Source organism: Aspergillus lucknowensis (assembly GCF_044049455.1).
Source record: "Aspergillus lucknowensis strain CBS 449.75 chromosome Unknown BJX67scaffold_73, whole genome shotgun sequence".
Taxonomy (NCBI): Eukaryota; Fungi; Ascomycota; class Eurotiomycetes; order Eurotiales; family Aspergillaceae; genus Aspergillus; species Aspergillus lucknowensis.
The window spans coordinates 5-14,629 of NW_027263617.1; the positions used below are offsets into that span (position 1 = coordinate 5).

At 54.0% G+C, this 14,625-nt stretch overlaps 8 protein-coding genes across 8 annotated transcripts; 3 read left to right on the plus strand and 5 right to left on the minus strand.

Moving 5' to 3' along the window:
- The first annotated feature begins 357 nt into the window (after nucleotides 1-357).
- Nucleotides 358-2,513, plus strand: BJX67DRAFT_312965 (fungal specific transcription factor domain-containing protein). Its single transcript, XM_071027174.1, has 6 exons — nucleotides 358-575; nucleotides 632-907; nucleotides 973-1,287; nucleotides 1,351-1,407; nucleotides 1,460-2,035; nucleotides 2,083-2,513. The coding sequence occupies exons 1-6, from the start codon at nucleotides 427-429 to the stop codon at nucleotides 2,282-2,284; spliced, it is 1,575 nt and encodes a 524-aa protein (XP_070881060.1). The 5' UTR covers nucleotides 358-426; the 3' UTR covers nucleotides 2,285-2,513.
- Nucleotides 2,514-2,644: 131 nt separating this feature from the next.
- BJX67DRAFT_385914 (glycoside hydrolase family 32 protein) lies at nucleotides 2,645-4,298 on the minus strand (the record flags this gene model as incomplete). The annotated part of the gene is made up of 2 exons (XM_071033963.1): nucleotides 2,645-3,862; nucleotides 3,909-4,298. The coding sequence occupies 2 exons, from the start codon at nucleotides 4,296-4,298 to the stop codon at nucleotides 2,645-2,647; spliced, it is 1,608 nt and encodes a 535-aa protein (XP_070881061.1).
- Nucleotides 4,299-4,942: 644 nt separating this feature from the next.
- Nucleotides 4,943-6,475, plus strand: BJX67DRAFT_385915 (glycoside hydrolase family 32 protein; the record flags this gene model as incomplete). Its single annotated transcript, XM_071033964.1, has 1 exon — nucleotides 4,943-6,475. One exon carries the CDS (start codon nucleotides 4,943-4,945, stop codon nucleotides 6,473-6,475), a length of 1,533 nt encoding a protein of 510 aa, XP_070881062.1.
- A 193-nt stretch (nucleotides 6,476-6,668) lies between these two features.
- On the minus strand, nucleotides 6,669-8,538 carry BJX67DRAFT_385916 (uncharacterized protein; the record flags this gene model as incomplete). The annotated part of the gene is made up of 5 exons (XM_071033965.1): nucleotides 6,669-6,870; nucleotides 6,915-7,520; nucleotides 7,565-7,651; nucleotides 7,696-8,334; nucleotides 8,387-8,538. The coding sequence occupies 5 exons, from the start codon at nucleotides 8,536-8,538 to the stop codon at nucleotides 6,669-6,671; spliced, it is 1,686 nt and encodes a 561-aa protein (XP_070881063.1).
- A 180-nt stretch (nucleotides 8,539-8,718) lies between these two features.
- Nucleotides 8,719-10,447, plus strand: BJX67DRAFT_391537 (glycoside hydrolase family 172 protein; the record flags this gene model as incomplete). Its single annotated transcript, XM_071034802.1, has 1 exon — nucleotides 8,719-10,447. The coding sequence occupies one exon, from the start codon at nucleotides 8,719-8,721 to the stop codon at nucleotides 10,084-10,086; it is 1,368 nt and encodes a 455-aa protein (XP_070881064.1). The 3' UTR covers nucleotides 10,087-10,447.
- BJX67DRAFT_313021 (serine hydrolase domain-containing protein) lies at nucleotides 10,264-12,545 on the minus strand. The gene has a single exon (XM_071027176.1). It carries the CDS (start codon nucleotides 12,236-12,238, stop codon nucleotides 10,442-10,444), a length of 1,797 nt encoding a protein of 598 aa, XP_070881065.1. The 5' UTR covers nucleotides 12,239-12,545; the 3' UTR covers nucleotides 10,264-10,441.
- A 298-nt stretch (nucleotides 12,546-12,843) lies between these two features.
- On the minus strand, nucleotides 12,844-13,496 carry BJX67DRAFT_385919 (uncharacterized protein; the record flags this gene model as incomplete). Its single annotated transcript, XM_071033966.1, has 2 exons — nucleotides 12,844-13,239; nucleotides 13,335-13,496. The coding sequence occupies 2 exons, from the start codon at nucleotides 13,494-13,496 to the stop codon at nucleotides 12,844-12,846; spliced, it is 558 nt and encodes a 185-aa protein (XP_070881066.1).
- Nucleotides 13,497-13,587: 91 nt separating this feature from the next.
- Nucleotides 13,588-14,120, minus strand: BJX67DRAFT_313136 (uncharacterized protein). The gene is made up of 3 exons (XM_071027177.1): nucleotides 13,822-14,120; nucleotides 13,650-13,745; nucleotides 13,588-13,592 (listed from the first exon to the last, which is right to left on the minus strand). The coding sequence occupies exons 1-2, from the start codon at nucleotides 14,034-14,036 to the stop codon at nucleotides 13,736-13,738; spliced, it is 225 nt and encodes a 74-aa protein (XP_070881067.1). The 5' UTR covers nucleotides 14,037-14,120; the 3' UTR covers nucleotides 13,588-13,592; nucleotides 13,650-13,735.
- Between the last annotated feature and the right edge of the window lie 505 nt (nucleotides 14,121-14,625).

Consider the following 14,625-nt stretch of genomic DNA (forward strand, 5'->3'; position numbering starts at 1 on the left):
TTTAGAACTCCGAGAGATAGAGCTTCGACTAAAAGACAAAGAGGAAGAAATACGTGAGAAGCAGCTTCAAAACCAGGCAAAACAACTTCAGAATGAGGAGAAAGAACTAGAGCTTATGGAACGTCGAGCAAAGATACATCAGAGAAATAGTGAAATATAAAGATTAATCAGTTAGATAGTAGTTGAAAAGCAGTTAATGCCTTTAATTACAAGTGTCAACAATGTGTAAAGCCTAGCCGCCGGGTAATTAATACCTATAACAATTAGCGTCGGAAGCCGTAATATTGGTCAGGTGATGCGCTAGCGCGGCGTCCCACCTTTAGAACGGTGCCACCTGACCTGTAACCTGGAAGAGCCAACGCTTCGAGAAGCCTTTGGACAGGAATATATTGTACAATCACACGGAGTAAGGCAAGGACATCCAGAATGAGACCAACCCAGTTAGCCCCAGTTGCCTGTGACAACTGTCGCGCACGCAGGAGACGCTGCGACAGACTCAAGCCCAAATGCTCGTCCTGCAGCGCTCAGGATACAGAATGCGTCTACCGCCACGCCTCCGGGCCGCAGCCATCGCAGTATGATTCCTTCTCACTGTATTACAACTGCATTGGACTGCTGATGGAGGCAGTAGACTGGTGCAGGAACTTGCCAGCGTTCGAGAAAGACTCGAGTTCCTCACTCCGCTGGTGAAGCAGCTTCCTCGCGATAATGCTCCAGCTCCCTCGCTTGCGATGCCTCCGCAGACGACGCCGTCACTCACGCTCAGGTCGTCCCATTTGATGCAGGTTTTGGGTCTCCCGTCTGATCTTGCTACGCTGCTTTACCGGTTGCACAATTCGCCCCCGCGGATTGGGGGGTATTCAGCAAGCCCTAGCCTCCCAGACGCCTTGGATACACTAGATGTCACGTACGTCTCGGGAAGGGTAATTGCCAGTTATAACGATATGCTAACCTTTGCAGGATCCTCCACAGATTCCATGATCAGGTTCAGCAATGGTATCCTGTGCTGGATCGCGACTTTACGCTTCACTTCTTCGAGCCGAACACCTCGAGATCTTGTATATCTCTTCTTGTTGCCTCAATTGCCCTGCTGGGCGATGACCAGTCGAGATTGTCCTACTTCGACTCGGCATTGGCCCACCTCCCAGTTGTGTTGCAGGAGCATAGTATAGCGAGCATCCAATGCCTGATCCTTTTCAGCATATACTATGCGTCTCTGGTTCAGCCACGGCAGGCACATTCTTATATCCAAGCTGCGCGCCTCAAGATTGAATCTTTCATGAAGGGGTATGTCTCCTTTCAGTAAATATTTTTCGTCTTCTCTCATACAAATAGTGCGTTTTGCTCTAGCTCATCCGAATTGCACCGCTTGACACACCTATATTGGACGATTTATCTGATTGAAAGGTACTCAACTACTTTTTTTTTCTGGATTCAACATCTAACAAATCAAAACCAGCGAAATATCTTCGCATCTGAACCTCCCCGCAATAGGCAAATCCATGCGTGACAGATTAAAGACTCTCCCTCTACCGCTAGAACGAGATCCCTGGGACAACGTGCCTTCTAGATCCCCATCCGCCGTCTCTCCCGCAAGCAGTACAGCCTATTCCCCAGAGGATACACGGTCAGCCCCTTCCTACTTCTCCAGTGAAATGCAACTACAACTGCTCCTGAGCGGAGACAGTTGTACATCAGATCCAGCGAGTGTTCTAAGCCAGCATCCACAGTCTCTAGAGGAATCCCAGCACCGTTTAGGCCCTAGTCTCGGCTCAATTCCTCACCTGGGAATATCCCCTGACACGCAAGGACCACCATCACACGCTGGCGCTGGCGCCGTCTATCGAGCAAAGCATCACATGTACGAGGTATCGATCTACTGGCCGGTGATATACCGCATCATCGTCAACGGATTCGCCGAACCAGAACTGCTACCACACGCACCGCTATTTTTCGAGTCTGTTACGGGTTTCCTTGATGCTGCCCTTGTTGCTCTGAGAGTCTGTCCGTCTAAGGCCTGGTTTTTATGTGCAAGGTCTGTCATTCATTTTATTTGAAGGACTCGCGCTGATATCTTCATAGTATGTATATCACAGCAATTGCCGCAATTAGGGCTACAGAGGTACAATGTCTCCGCATACTCCCTCACCCGGGCCTTTGGAAGTCTATAGAGAACTCGCTGGATGCACTGCGCCGGCTCAGCGAGGTTAGTCCGTCTGTTCAGTATCTGCGGGATTCCCTGGAGGGTCAGCTCGCTAGGGCTAAGATTCCGAACGGCATATGACCACATGAATACCATTATTTACCTCAGCATATTGAAAGTGTGCTTTGCCTGATATAGACACTACATACAGTGGCAAGGTCTACACACATCCAAATAAAGTATACTAAAACTTGATCTTTTTATGCCTTAATCTAAGTCTTTATGGGAGAGGGATAACCATTGCATATTGTTGGCTACGCTTTCTCAGCCCCTTATAAGTTAAAGCCGCGAGTCAGATAATACACTGACAGATATTAGGAGTAAAGATAGAAGTTAGTCCCGCAGTAATAGCACATCTTATTCGAACCGTTCACTACCCCCTTAGCGTAACTAGAACCTACAACCTAAATACAATCAAATGGCACCAAGGACATGCCAGAGCTAGGACCACGTAGAACGCACCCCCTTAACCCGCAGCCTCACGTTTGTCGTCGTCCCAGCGGAGAAAAGCCCCACGTACTCAGACCCTTCGCTGGGAAAGATCTGACTCGTAATCGAGGCTTCACCCTGCCCACCAAAGACCTCAACACTCGACCAGTCGACCAAGATCCGCAAGGCAACACGGCCATCGGCTGAGGGAGCCAAGGGCGCCCTGTAGACGCTCGCGAACGTGCCATCAAACGAGACATCGCCGGAGAGAGTCCGGTCCACGAAGACCTCCTGCGTGGCAAAGTCGTACCCCACGCGGGTAAGCTCTGTGAGGTCCTCGTTTGCTGCGACGGCGACGCCGAACTCGGACGCCTCAGAGCCGGATCCTGCCTCTCTGTTGGCAAAGCTTAACTCGATATCGAGCGTTTTACCTAGCGGGCCTAGGTTACGGGTGCCGTCGTTGACGGTAGGAAAGGTGGATGTGTTGCCTCCGCGCCGGACGGACTGCCAGGTATCCACGGGGTTTTGTACGATGGTCGCCTTGCCATTGATTGTCTTCAGGGCGAGCTCACGGGGGGCAGACATCGCGCTGCGCCATGGGTCAGTAGGGATGGCTCCGCCGTACTGCCAGTTGTTCATCCACGCGATGATTGTGCGGTTATTCTGGGGGAGGCCATTCCAGCCGAGTGCGGCGTAGAAATCGGGGCCGCGGTCGAGCCAGTTGGCGCTGGCGTCGTCGATACTGTCCGGGTCCGCGGTGAAAGTGGTGCCGTCGAATTGGCCGACGATGTATTGCGTCCCCGACCCGGTGGTCCCCGGTGGTCCGCCCGGGTTCAGGCCCAGCATGAGGACCCATTTGGTCTGGGAGTCATCAAGCGACAGTGGGAAGATGCTAGGGCATTCCCAGACGCCGCCGATTGCGTTAGCAGGGCCGAACTCGCTCTCCAGAGTCCAGTTCTTGAGGTTATCCGAGGTGAAGAAGAGGACCTTGTGCAGCTGCGCCAGGCTAAGCACGGCCACCCATTTTGCGGTGTCGGCGTGCCAGAAGACGCTGGGGTCGCGGAACTCGCGGAACTGGTCTTGGTATGGAGCTGGTGGGTCGAGAATGACTGGGTTGGCGGCGTCGTAGGTGGTCCATGTCATCCCGTTGTCGAGACTGTATGCGATTGATTGGGCTTGCTGGTTCGCCTGGATTTGCTTTCCGCTGGGCAATGTCTGCTCCACGGGGTACTGGGCATGTTAGTGAAGATCTGGGATGGTTATGGCTGCAACTCACCATGGAAGTGTACATAGCAACCAAAGGCGTCTTGCCATCTTCGCCAAACCCACTGGTATTGTCCTCGTCCACGACAACAGTCCCCGAGAAATACATCTCAGTAATCGCATCTGGAAATCCGCGGGCCTGCAGCGCGATAGGCTGCTGAGTCCAATGCGCCAAGTCGCTGCTAGTCGCATGGCCCCAGGACATCGCGCCCCAGGTATCACCGCCAGGATTGTACTGGTAAAAGAGATGGTACACTCCATCATGGAAGACGAGTCCGTTGGGATCGTTCATCCAGTTCCGCTGGGGGGAGAAGTGGAATTGAGGTCGGTAGGGCTCCATGTAGGCTGCACCGACTGAGCTGGCTAATCCGCCTAGAGCGAGGGTTTTCAAAGCCTTGAGCATAATTGCAAAAGAGGGGAGAGAGGTGGTTGAAGAGAAAAAGTTCTTGATGTGGTCTTGTAGACTTTTATAGCCTGCAGCATACATCGTACGGCCCCAAAATTGCGTCACTCATGTCGAAACGTGCAACTGGTATCGCGGAGAACCGCGATGGAAGCCGAACAGGGCCTGAGTGTTTCCAAGCGATTTCTGGAAGAATGCTGCAGATACGAGTCGACGATGATGATCGGCCCGTCAGCCAAGCGGCATTCCCCGCAAAGGCAGCGCCCGGCTGAGATTAATCGTGCCTGGCGTGCCGATGTACCCCGCGGGGACTTGCCCTGGAGAGTCTGGGGCTGCAGGAATGCGCGACGAATCAAGATGATATCTCGTCGCGGACTTGCTTTCGCTCTCCGCGAGTTAATGAAGTTGAGACAACCGTCGGATTGTTCACCACGATGTCGGGCGTCCCACCTGTTGCTCCTAATTTCTGGATTTAGCCAGCCCTGACGGTCAGACGATCGAGGATGGATGGTGTAGTTACTGAAGACTGAACATATTCGAAGTTAGGGCTATGCGACGATGTATAAAGCCTTGCAATGCAGTTGCATTTTCCGCAAGAAATCATAACATCCAACATACAAACTGTGAATAAAACTTTTTGTGAAATGAAGGTCCTCCCTCTCGTCTATCTCCTGCCTCTAGCCCTGGCCGAGGACTTTCGTCCCCTCTACCACTTCTGCCCCGAAGAAAACTGGATGAACGAGCCCAATGGCCTGATTAAAATCGATTCCACTTGGCATCTCTTCTACCAGCACAACCCAACCGCCAACGTCTGGGGCAACCTCAACTGGGGCCACGCCACCAGCAACGACCTCGTCCACTGGACCCACGAGCCCCTCGCCATAACTAGCGGTGGCGGCGTCGAGGCCTTTACAGGCACAGCTTACTTTGATGGGAACAATACCTCTGGCCTGGGCACGGCGCAGAATCCCCCATATCTAGCATGGTACACGGGTTACATCACCGCGAACGAGACGCAGGACCAGCGTCTCGCATACAGCGTCGACAAGGGCGGTACTTGGACCAAATTCGCAGGCAACCCTATCATCTCAGCTGCGCAGGAGGCGCCGCACGACGAAACGGGGGGACTCGAGAGCCGCGACCCCAAGGTCTTCTTCCACGAGCCCTCCGGGAAATGGGTGATGGTCCTTGCCCACGGTGGCCAGGATAAGCTTACCTTCTGGACATCCTCCGACACAAAGCGCTGGACCTGGGTGAGTGACCTCACCTCCGACCAGATCCCCGGTCTCCCTTCGGGCGTTCAAGCCTGGGAGGTGCCGGATATGTTCCAGCTTCCCATCGAGGGAACCAGCGACACGACCTGGGTGCTTATCATCACGCCCGCGGAGGGATCTCCGGCTGGAGGAAACGGCGTCATCGCATTGACGGGTTCATTCGATGGGACCGAGTTCACGGCGGATCCGGTCGACCCCGCGACGCTGTGGCTCGACCACGGACGTGACTTTGACGGCGTCATGAGCTGGGAGAATGTGCCGGCCTCCGACGGGCGGCGCATTCTTGCAGGCATTGCAAACAGCTACGGGGAGAGCCCGCCCACGACGACGTGGAAGGGCATGCTCACGTTCCCGCGGACGTTGACGCTCCGCCAGACGGGGCCGGGGAACTCGCTGCAGTTCCTCCAGCAGCCTGTCCAGGAGCTCGCGGGTGTTTCTGGCTCGCTGATTGCTACGATCCAGAATCAGACGATTACGCCCGGTGATACGCTCCTTTCGTCGGCCCAGGGAATAGCACTGGATATCCAGCTTGCGTTCTCAATTGATGCCAATGCGATCTTGTCGTTGGCTGTTCGGAAGGCTGCCGACGAGCAGACCGTTATCCAGTATGACAGCTCGAATGGGACCTTGTCCGTTGATCGGACAGCAGCTGGGGATACCTCGTTTGATCCTGGGGCGGGAGGGGTGCATACTGCGCCTCTTCAGCCCGATGCATCGGGTGTGGTGCGTATCCGGGCCTTGGTCGACACCTGCTCGGTCGAGGTCTTTGGAGGACAGGGTGAGGTCGTCATTTCGGATCTCATCTTTCCAAGTGAGTCTTCTGAGGGTCTGGCCTTGACTGTTGAAGGAGGGTCGGCGATGTTGCGGTCTGTCGAGGTGCATGCTATATCGCTTTCTGGTTAATGTTCCGCAGCTTCTTTCTTTTTTTATATTTTCAATTCTGATTTTTTTTTCTCTTCAATTCCTATGGAGATATCCTGTCCCTCATTTATCCTCGGATATCGGTAAAACCTATAAATAGCAAGACAACATACACGCAGCGCTCTCAAAAAATAAACCGATTCAATCCACAGTTAAATATTTATGCAGATATTATTTAGGTAGCGGCAGGCGGAGAAAACCTCTCAAGACGCTGATTCAGTGTATATTGCAAGACCGTCAACGAAGGACTCCCGTCGACCCCATCCCAGCTCACGCCCCCAATGGACGAAAGACACTGGCGGAGGCCATCAAGGTTAGCGGCCCCGAGACACGGCGTATCGACCACTTTCAACACGGCCATGGTCGTTATGAAGAAGCTATCAAGGTTAGCACCTCCTGCCGATTTGGGGAGGGATCGTACGTGAGTGAGAGTGTCCATCTGTAGATCAGGCAGTCATGGATAGCAAGACGCAGTCTCGGGAGAAGAAAAACATAGGAGTCAATGAACCGCTGACAGTGGCTTAGAAGCTGCGCCGAGGCGCTCTCATCCTGCATAGCCTGGTAAACAGCCGGCCAGTATATCGACAGCCGGCAGCAGTAGTACTGCACGCTTAGGAAATTCGACAGCGAGCAGATCTGCTCCGCCTGCGTCGGGGCATGAGGACGGTCCTCGTCCTTCGTAAATCTGATATTCCCCGGGAGATACCCATACCACTCATCTAGCTGGCGCTCGAGTTCCAGGGCGATGCTGGGCGCATAGCGAGACTGTCCGTCCACTCCCTGGGTCACGGCCGAGTTGCAGCGGTGCAGCATGCGACGCATAGCGATCTCCGCGAGGAAGAACGACTGAGCCTGGTCTGCTGTCGTGCTGTCGGTTGAGTGGATGCTTGCCGGGGATACAGTGGCTGGACTGGTTGGGGATTGAGCGAGAGGGAAGTGCCAGGTGTGTCGGCAGTTAGGGAGGGGGATATACTCGTCTAGTCGCCAGATGTCGCTTTTGGCGACGTCGAGCTGGACGCTGAGTTCGCTGTCTACATTGTCAGCTGCAGCTCCAGCTTTCATGCTGGCTACCTGGGGACTTGCCTTTCCAGGAGCAGGATGGCCCAGTATGCCCTGTAAGTCAGTTCAAGGGCATCTTGGTCGCTACTTTGGGAGCCACTGGGGAAGTCAGCACTGGCGGTCCGTCTTGCGAACAAGCTCACCTCTTGAAGAGATTCTGGATCTTGAAGGAGGCTATCAAGCAGTAGTCGTGGGCCTGGCATGGCCGTAGGCGACAGCAGTAGTAGATGCTCAGGAATATCAGACACTGAATACTCGCCAGACTGCACTCTGCAAGCACCAGCGGTAACGAAGCAAGCGCAGCATCAAAGTATGGATTCTGGGTGGCCGCATCATGCGCGACACAGCCAATGGCCGCGACAAGCAGGACTAAACAAGACTGGCATGACGGCGTCAACGGACCCGACAGGGCATGGAAATACGCTTCGGAAAAGTCGAGTGGAAGCACAGAGAAATACGCATGGACCCTCTCGGAGAACGCAGCCAGGGCGTTCGTGACCTGCTGGTGTGAGCCGAAGAACAAGCCCGGGGGGCCGGTCGGCGGGCCCACGAGGAGATTCGTTCTTTCAAGGCGAATGAGGCCTCGCGCATAGTCCTCCTCCAGCCCGAGAATCTCCATAATGGAGCTGGTCGCCAGTAAGCGAAAGGGAGAGTCCTCGTGCGACCCGAGCGCACAGCTCGTCCCCTGCTGGGCCAGCTCCTGGTGGGGGTTGGACTGCTTCGCTAGCAGCATTGTGATGTAGTCAAGGCGCAGATTGACACTCACGAGCTCTGCTTCAACCCTAGGGGCATATTAACCCATCGGACTCGAATTGGGATCCACTGGGCGCGTACTTGCTTGGTGGGCTTTCCGGGGGCGCCTGATACGAGCAGTCCACTCCGCGAATGCGACAGGGCGCGCATGACGGTTTCTGGCCGTCGCATTTGATTCTGCGTGCTCGGCAGGCATCGCACGCGAGACTGAGTCTCTTCCTCGTCCTGACCATGATTGTTGAGTTGGAGGTGGAGGTGAGAGTGCGGAGTCGATCTTAAGAACCGCGGGTTCAGCCCTGGGCAGTGACGTCGGATCCACGCGGAGTTGGAGGCTGTTTCCGCGTATACACAAGACGATATAAAGGTAGAAATAAGCTGTGAGACTGGGACTGCAGACTCTACACACTATCGTCATGACTCCAAACCACCTTCTTGCCGACCTCACCACGCGCAAAGTAGCCCGCAGCGCCCGCGTGGCCAGCTGGGACCAGACCGGCCTGAACGAGGATGCCTTTGTCGTCTTGCCCGGCGAAACCGCCGTCCTTGCTGACCTCGAGGGCCCCGGAGCCATCACGCACTTGTGGTTCGTGCAGACCTGCCGTAAGATCCTGGGGCCGGGCCTGATCCCCTACTCCAAGTCCGGCGTCGCCATGATGGAAATCCACAACGCCCTTGGTCTCAACTACGAGGAGAGCGACCCGGACTACTATCGCAAGGTGCTCATCAAGATGTACTGGGACGACTCCGAGACCCCCAACGTGCTTGCTCCCATCGGCGACTTCTTCTGCCTAGGACACTCGATGGCTGCCAATTTCCAATCTCTGCCATTCACCGTGTCCGTCAAGCCATCCGAGGAGAAAAAATATGGCGGCGCCGCTGCATTCAACTGCTACCTGACGATGCCTTTCAACAAGCGCGCGCGTATCGAGATCGAGAACCAGAACGACGAGGCCTACATCCAGTACTTCTACATCGACTACGAGCTCTACGCTCAACCCCTGCCCAAGGACACGCTCTACTTCCACGCCCACTGGCGCCGCGCGAACCCAACAAACGGCTGGGCGCCATCGGCCATCCAAACCAACAGCCTAGAAACCCAAGTCAAGAACCTAACCGGCAAGGACAACTACGTCATTCTCGAAACCGAGGGAGCTGGCCACTACATCGGGTGCAACCACTCCGTCCGACACTTCCAGGGCACCTGGTGGGGCGAAGGAGACGACATGATTTTCATTGACGACGACACCTGGCCGCCCAGCATGCACGGCACCGGCGGTGAAGACTACTTCACGCAGGGCTGGGGCATGCAGAAGAACGCATACCCGTTCTGCGGCTCCATCATCCACGAGGAGGACGTGCCGAATACGCAGGTGAGCTACCGCTGGCATTTGACCGACCCGGTCCGCTTCAGCAAGCGGATCAAGGTCACGCTCGAATCGGGCCATGCGAACCACCTCCGGGATGACTGGTCGACTACGGCGTACTGGTACCAGACCTTGCCTGGTCCGCGGCTGGAGATCCTACCGGTTGAGCAGAGGCTGCCGGTGCGGCCGGAGGTTCCGCGTGCTCCGGAGCCGACGGAGGAGGAGATTGCGGCGTTGTCGGCGGATAAGAAGGAGAAGCTGGAGCAGCATCGGGAGAGGTGGGACGCTTTTGTCAATGACCGCAATGCCTGGTTGGAGAGGCGAGCAAGCGATTCGAAGCAGCGGGCTTTGAACAATGTGCGGATCTGCCAGGATATTCGCCAGCGATTCTTGGACGGTTGCGGGTTACAGAAGTGACTTACTATATCTTATGATGAGTTTACAGAATCTAAGCTTTAAACCAAAAAAAAGAAATAAGAACCTATTTACAAGCCTGATTAAGTCTTTGGGCGGCAATGATCAGCCTGCCCAGGTAGGATTCCATGCGTGCAATGACAACCTCCCGTTTTTCATCCAAAACCCTTATCAACGAGTGCCGTGTCAATTAGAGGTGAATGGAAGGAACGGGTCGGAGTGTGTTGGGGACAGTGAGGCTGGATACAAGCAGTGTAGATATACAAATTCGAGGGTAGATCCCTGGAAACGAAACGACTATAGGAAATACCAAACAAAATCCCACATACCATGCAATAATATACGTACGACAATAGAATCACTCCCTCTTCTCCAACCTAACCCTCCACGCGGCCGGAGTCACAGCCGACACACTACCATCCGCCTCAACGTCAAACACAAACTCCGACAGGTACTGTCCGGCATAAGTCGCCTGTCCGAGCTGCGCAAATTGATCCGCTTGATAGAAGTTCGTGAAAAGGTTTGACGGATTGCCCGGCCGCACGGGCTCCGTGGGCGTAGTCGCTGGTCTAAACACCATCTGGCCTTCATTTCCAAGGGGTGAAATCGTCGGACGCAGCCCATACGATCGCGCGTTGATAATATATGGCAGCCAGGGCGCGAGATCAGTCCCATTGCTGATCCAGGAGCTGATTACGAGACCTGGTGGGCCGCGCTGGGCGGCCACGAATGTCATGGAGCTGTTGAGGTTGTTGGCTGTTGCGACATAGGTGCCCGCATAGTTGCGCGCAAGCTCTCTGGCCGCTTGGTTTGTTAGGGCTGGGAGGATGACATCCACGACCTGCTGGATTAGGAATAGGGTTTGGGCACTCCGTGTAGTCTTGGAGCTAGCGGTAATCACGTTGATTCCGGCGTCGAAATCTGGGAGGAAGAGGGTCATGCTGCCATAGTTGCCGGAGTCGCCAAGCTTGGTGTAGATGTCGGTGACGAGGCCGGTGTCAGGGTGTTCATAGCGGTAGATTTCCCAGGGCGCACCAATGGAGTAGTGTAGGTCTGACATGTGGGTGACGGGCTTCATCCACCGGCGTGTTTCAGTGGGGGTTAGAAGGGTGGAATTGAGCACTCCCGTGCTGAACTTCGCGAGGTCGTTCAAAGTCGAAAACAGGCCACCGGATGGTGTGGAGATACCGTTCACCAGAGCGAAGCCTTGGTCGTAGACGCCCGCAACCACGCTGCGAGATAATTCCGAGTCAGGTGGAACGTTGGAATATGACGATTGCATATCGAGGGGGTCAAATATGCTTTCTTGGTAGACCTCTTCCATCGATTTTCCAGTAAGATTGCTAATAGCGAGCCCGAGGATGGTAAGGCCGTTGTTTGAGTATGCCGGGCTGGCCCACGGAAGGAAAATTGGGGGGTTCGACGAAACCCCCACAGTGTAATCACCCGGGGCACAGCTCCCGTGCAGGAAGCCTTCGAGAGTCGCACAGGGAGGCCAGATCGCCGGATCAGACTTGTTGACAGGCGGGAGCGCATAAGTGGCCGGGTCGGAAAGCGGATCTGATGTATTTAAGGCATGGAGCGTCAGGTAGTCCGTGTTCCAAGGTGCCCCGTACTGCGCAATGCCACCCATCTGGGAAGCCAATGCTCTTGGAGTGATTGCATCCCACTGAGTGTCATACACCGGGTCGACGGTACCAGAACGTTCACGGAGGGACTGTGCGAAAGCCGGGAACAGCTCAGAAAGCGGACGCTCCCAGTCCTGGCCCTTCAGTTCGATCAAGCCCGCCAGCACGGTGAACAGCTTCGACACACTGGCGATGCGATATATGCTGTCACCGTCGACTTTGCGCGTTCCCGTTGCGGAATTCGCAATCTCAGGAGCGGTGTGGTGGTACTGCAGCCTCTCCGCGCTCGAATCATGAGTCGAGAACAAGCCGACCGAGAAAGTGAGGTCATTCAGCTGGGACAGAGCTGAGTTGGAGGAACTACCCAGGCTCGTTTCGAATTTTCTGGCGAGATTCTTCCATCCGGCTGCGACAAGACTGTCACTGCTGGTGAGATCCCTCGGGGCAGGATATATGGGGCCGAGGAAGTTTGAGAGAGCCCCAGGAAGACATAGTGATGTTAAGAAAAAGGAGCTGTGCGGCCTCATACTGGACAGTTTGAGAAGGATGTTGAGCCTGGAGGGAATTCCAACCCTCGCTGGGAAGAGTCCATTTTATATCGTGTGAGGGAGGCAGTGACATGGAGATTGTCAACACAATGCAGGCTTGAGATTGCCCATGAACTCTCAGCCGCCTCTTTGCCTTCGCCGCGTTTTGCTTGATCAGGAACAGCCCTGGAGAAGCTGGAGCTGGAGCGTGATGACCTCCAGATCAGGCTCTGATTGGTGCGCCGGATGTGTCCAAAACAGGTTAGGCTACGCGACGTTGAACTCCTCCAGAAATATCACTTTTTGACATTGTATCTCCACCAGTCAATACCGTCTGCGCATAACGGACAGTGCTGGACCGTACACGGGGAAGGCTTCCAACTCTCGCTGATAATCAAGTGTGCATATCATACCCGTTAGATCTGCTCAGACGTGAGCCTCACCCCGTACTCTTCTTAACCTGTATGTGAAGCGTCTATAATACATAAGGGGTGACATCAAGAGGTGTATTATATATACTTCATCCCTTCAACCGATATTCTAAGCAGCATCGTAGGACCCGACGAACTTGATTCCGTCGAATGAAGAAACGAGAATCAGCCATATTAAGCTAGCTTTCTCAATGCAAGAGCTTTAAACTCCATTCCGGGCAAAAGACCACCCGAGCCGAAGAACCCTTCTCCATTCGTCATTGCAGATGAGGCACCATTGAACGTCATGAACGATCGAATTGTTGCCTCCACACCCATGGATTGAACCTGCTGGGTGAGCGCGTAGATGGCTTGACGGAAAGCTATCTTCTGTTCATTTTCCGCCAGAAAATCGCTTTGAGCAAAATCTGACTTATTATACTCCTCCCCAGCATCCCTGGTAGGTCCAGTTATAGCTACGTGCAGCCGGTAACAAGGCTGATTATCGAAGTTGATGGTATACCGAACTTGAAAGTCGAATTGTTTGCAGAGTTGTAATTCGATCTTTCCTTCACCACCAAAGACCGCCATCTAAGCAATCGGATATTATTAGTTTTGTCCTCATTGTATCAAGCCTTGGTAGTTGAAGCCTGGCCTTGTTGTGCGAAAGCCGACTATAAACTGACCTGGTTCTCCTCCGTTGCGAAATCCTCGATTAGATCCAAAGAGTCCCAAATGAGACGATTTCTGTTCCAGAAGACCCTGTTTGTGCCCCCATTCAGCACACGAGCCAGCCCAGCCCCTTTAATATCTCGAGACTGGATCACCCGGAAAGGCAGAGTCGACATCACGGAGGACACAAATCGGCTCAAAGAATCAAACAAGAGGTCGGAAAAAAGTTTCTAAATATTTTGACGGGTCTGATTCTATGGACTTGCGGGCGACTGCTGCCTGTCTATAAACACGAAATCTCTATTGTTCTCCCATTAGGATTCAATTACCATTGAATACGGCCTGGAACAATAAGCTGCTGATCAACGACAATACTCAGAGCCTTCGGTGCAGTGTGGCCAGCGGTTGATGGTTGTTATAAGGTCCTAATACGGACCGAAAAACAGGTGTTAGTTGGTCTTGTCGAAGTGAGGTTCATGGCTTGGTGTTGCTTTGGCTTACAATTGTTCCATTATAGTAGCTCCCTGTCCATTGATATGGCCATCTCGGACCATAATAATCTTTAATAATGTGAACTGACGACCCTGAGTCGCCGCTGCCACCTCCACTGCCGGCGCTGCTATCGCCAGAACTACCTCCTTCCCCACGCCTGCCGCTGCGGCGGTGACCAGAAGAAAGAATACCAGGATGTAAGCCCTTGTTAACCATGGAGTCATGGTGGGAGACACTGTCGGAAGTTAAATCATCTCGAGAGAGGGGAGGAGTGAGGAGTCATCGAAGAAGGGATTTATCAAGGTTAAAAGAATCACAAGGCTGCCCAGGTCAGTGCCTTTCCGGGATGACCGCAGCGCCTCAGCCTTTCTTGGCTCCTCGTTTCGATCGACTCACTTCGACTGGGTGAACCCTGAACGCCTGGGGAGGTTGATTGGTCTCCTGCACCTGGATAGACGATCTTTGGGCTGCGACGGGGTGAACAATTTCTTGGCCACATCGAACAAAAAAGCCCTGACATAGTCCGAGTCCATCATCCACTGCCGCCGATGAGCAATTTTCCCCCTCATTGGTCTGTTGGTCCGTCCCTCAGCCCGTGAAATCATCGATGGTGTTTGCAGGAGTCATGGCATGAGCCCCAGTATGCTGCGCTGAACACGCTCAGATATGGGAACCTGATGGGCTCTGCAGGGAGGAAATAGAATTGTAGCATTTACAAATCAAAGCTGGATGATAAGAGAGGATAGTCCAAAAGTATTCGAACCCACGTATATGACGCAGGCTATCCACCAAGAAGCATCGAACCTTCTTGTG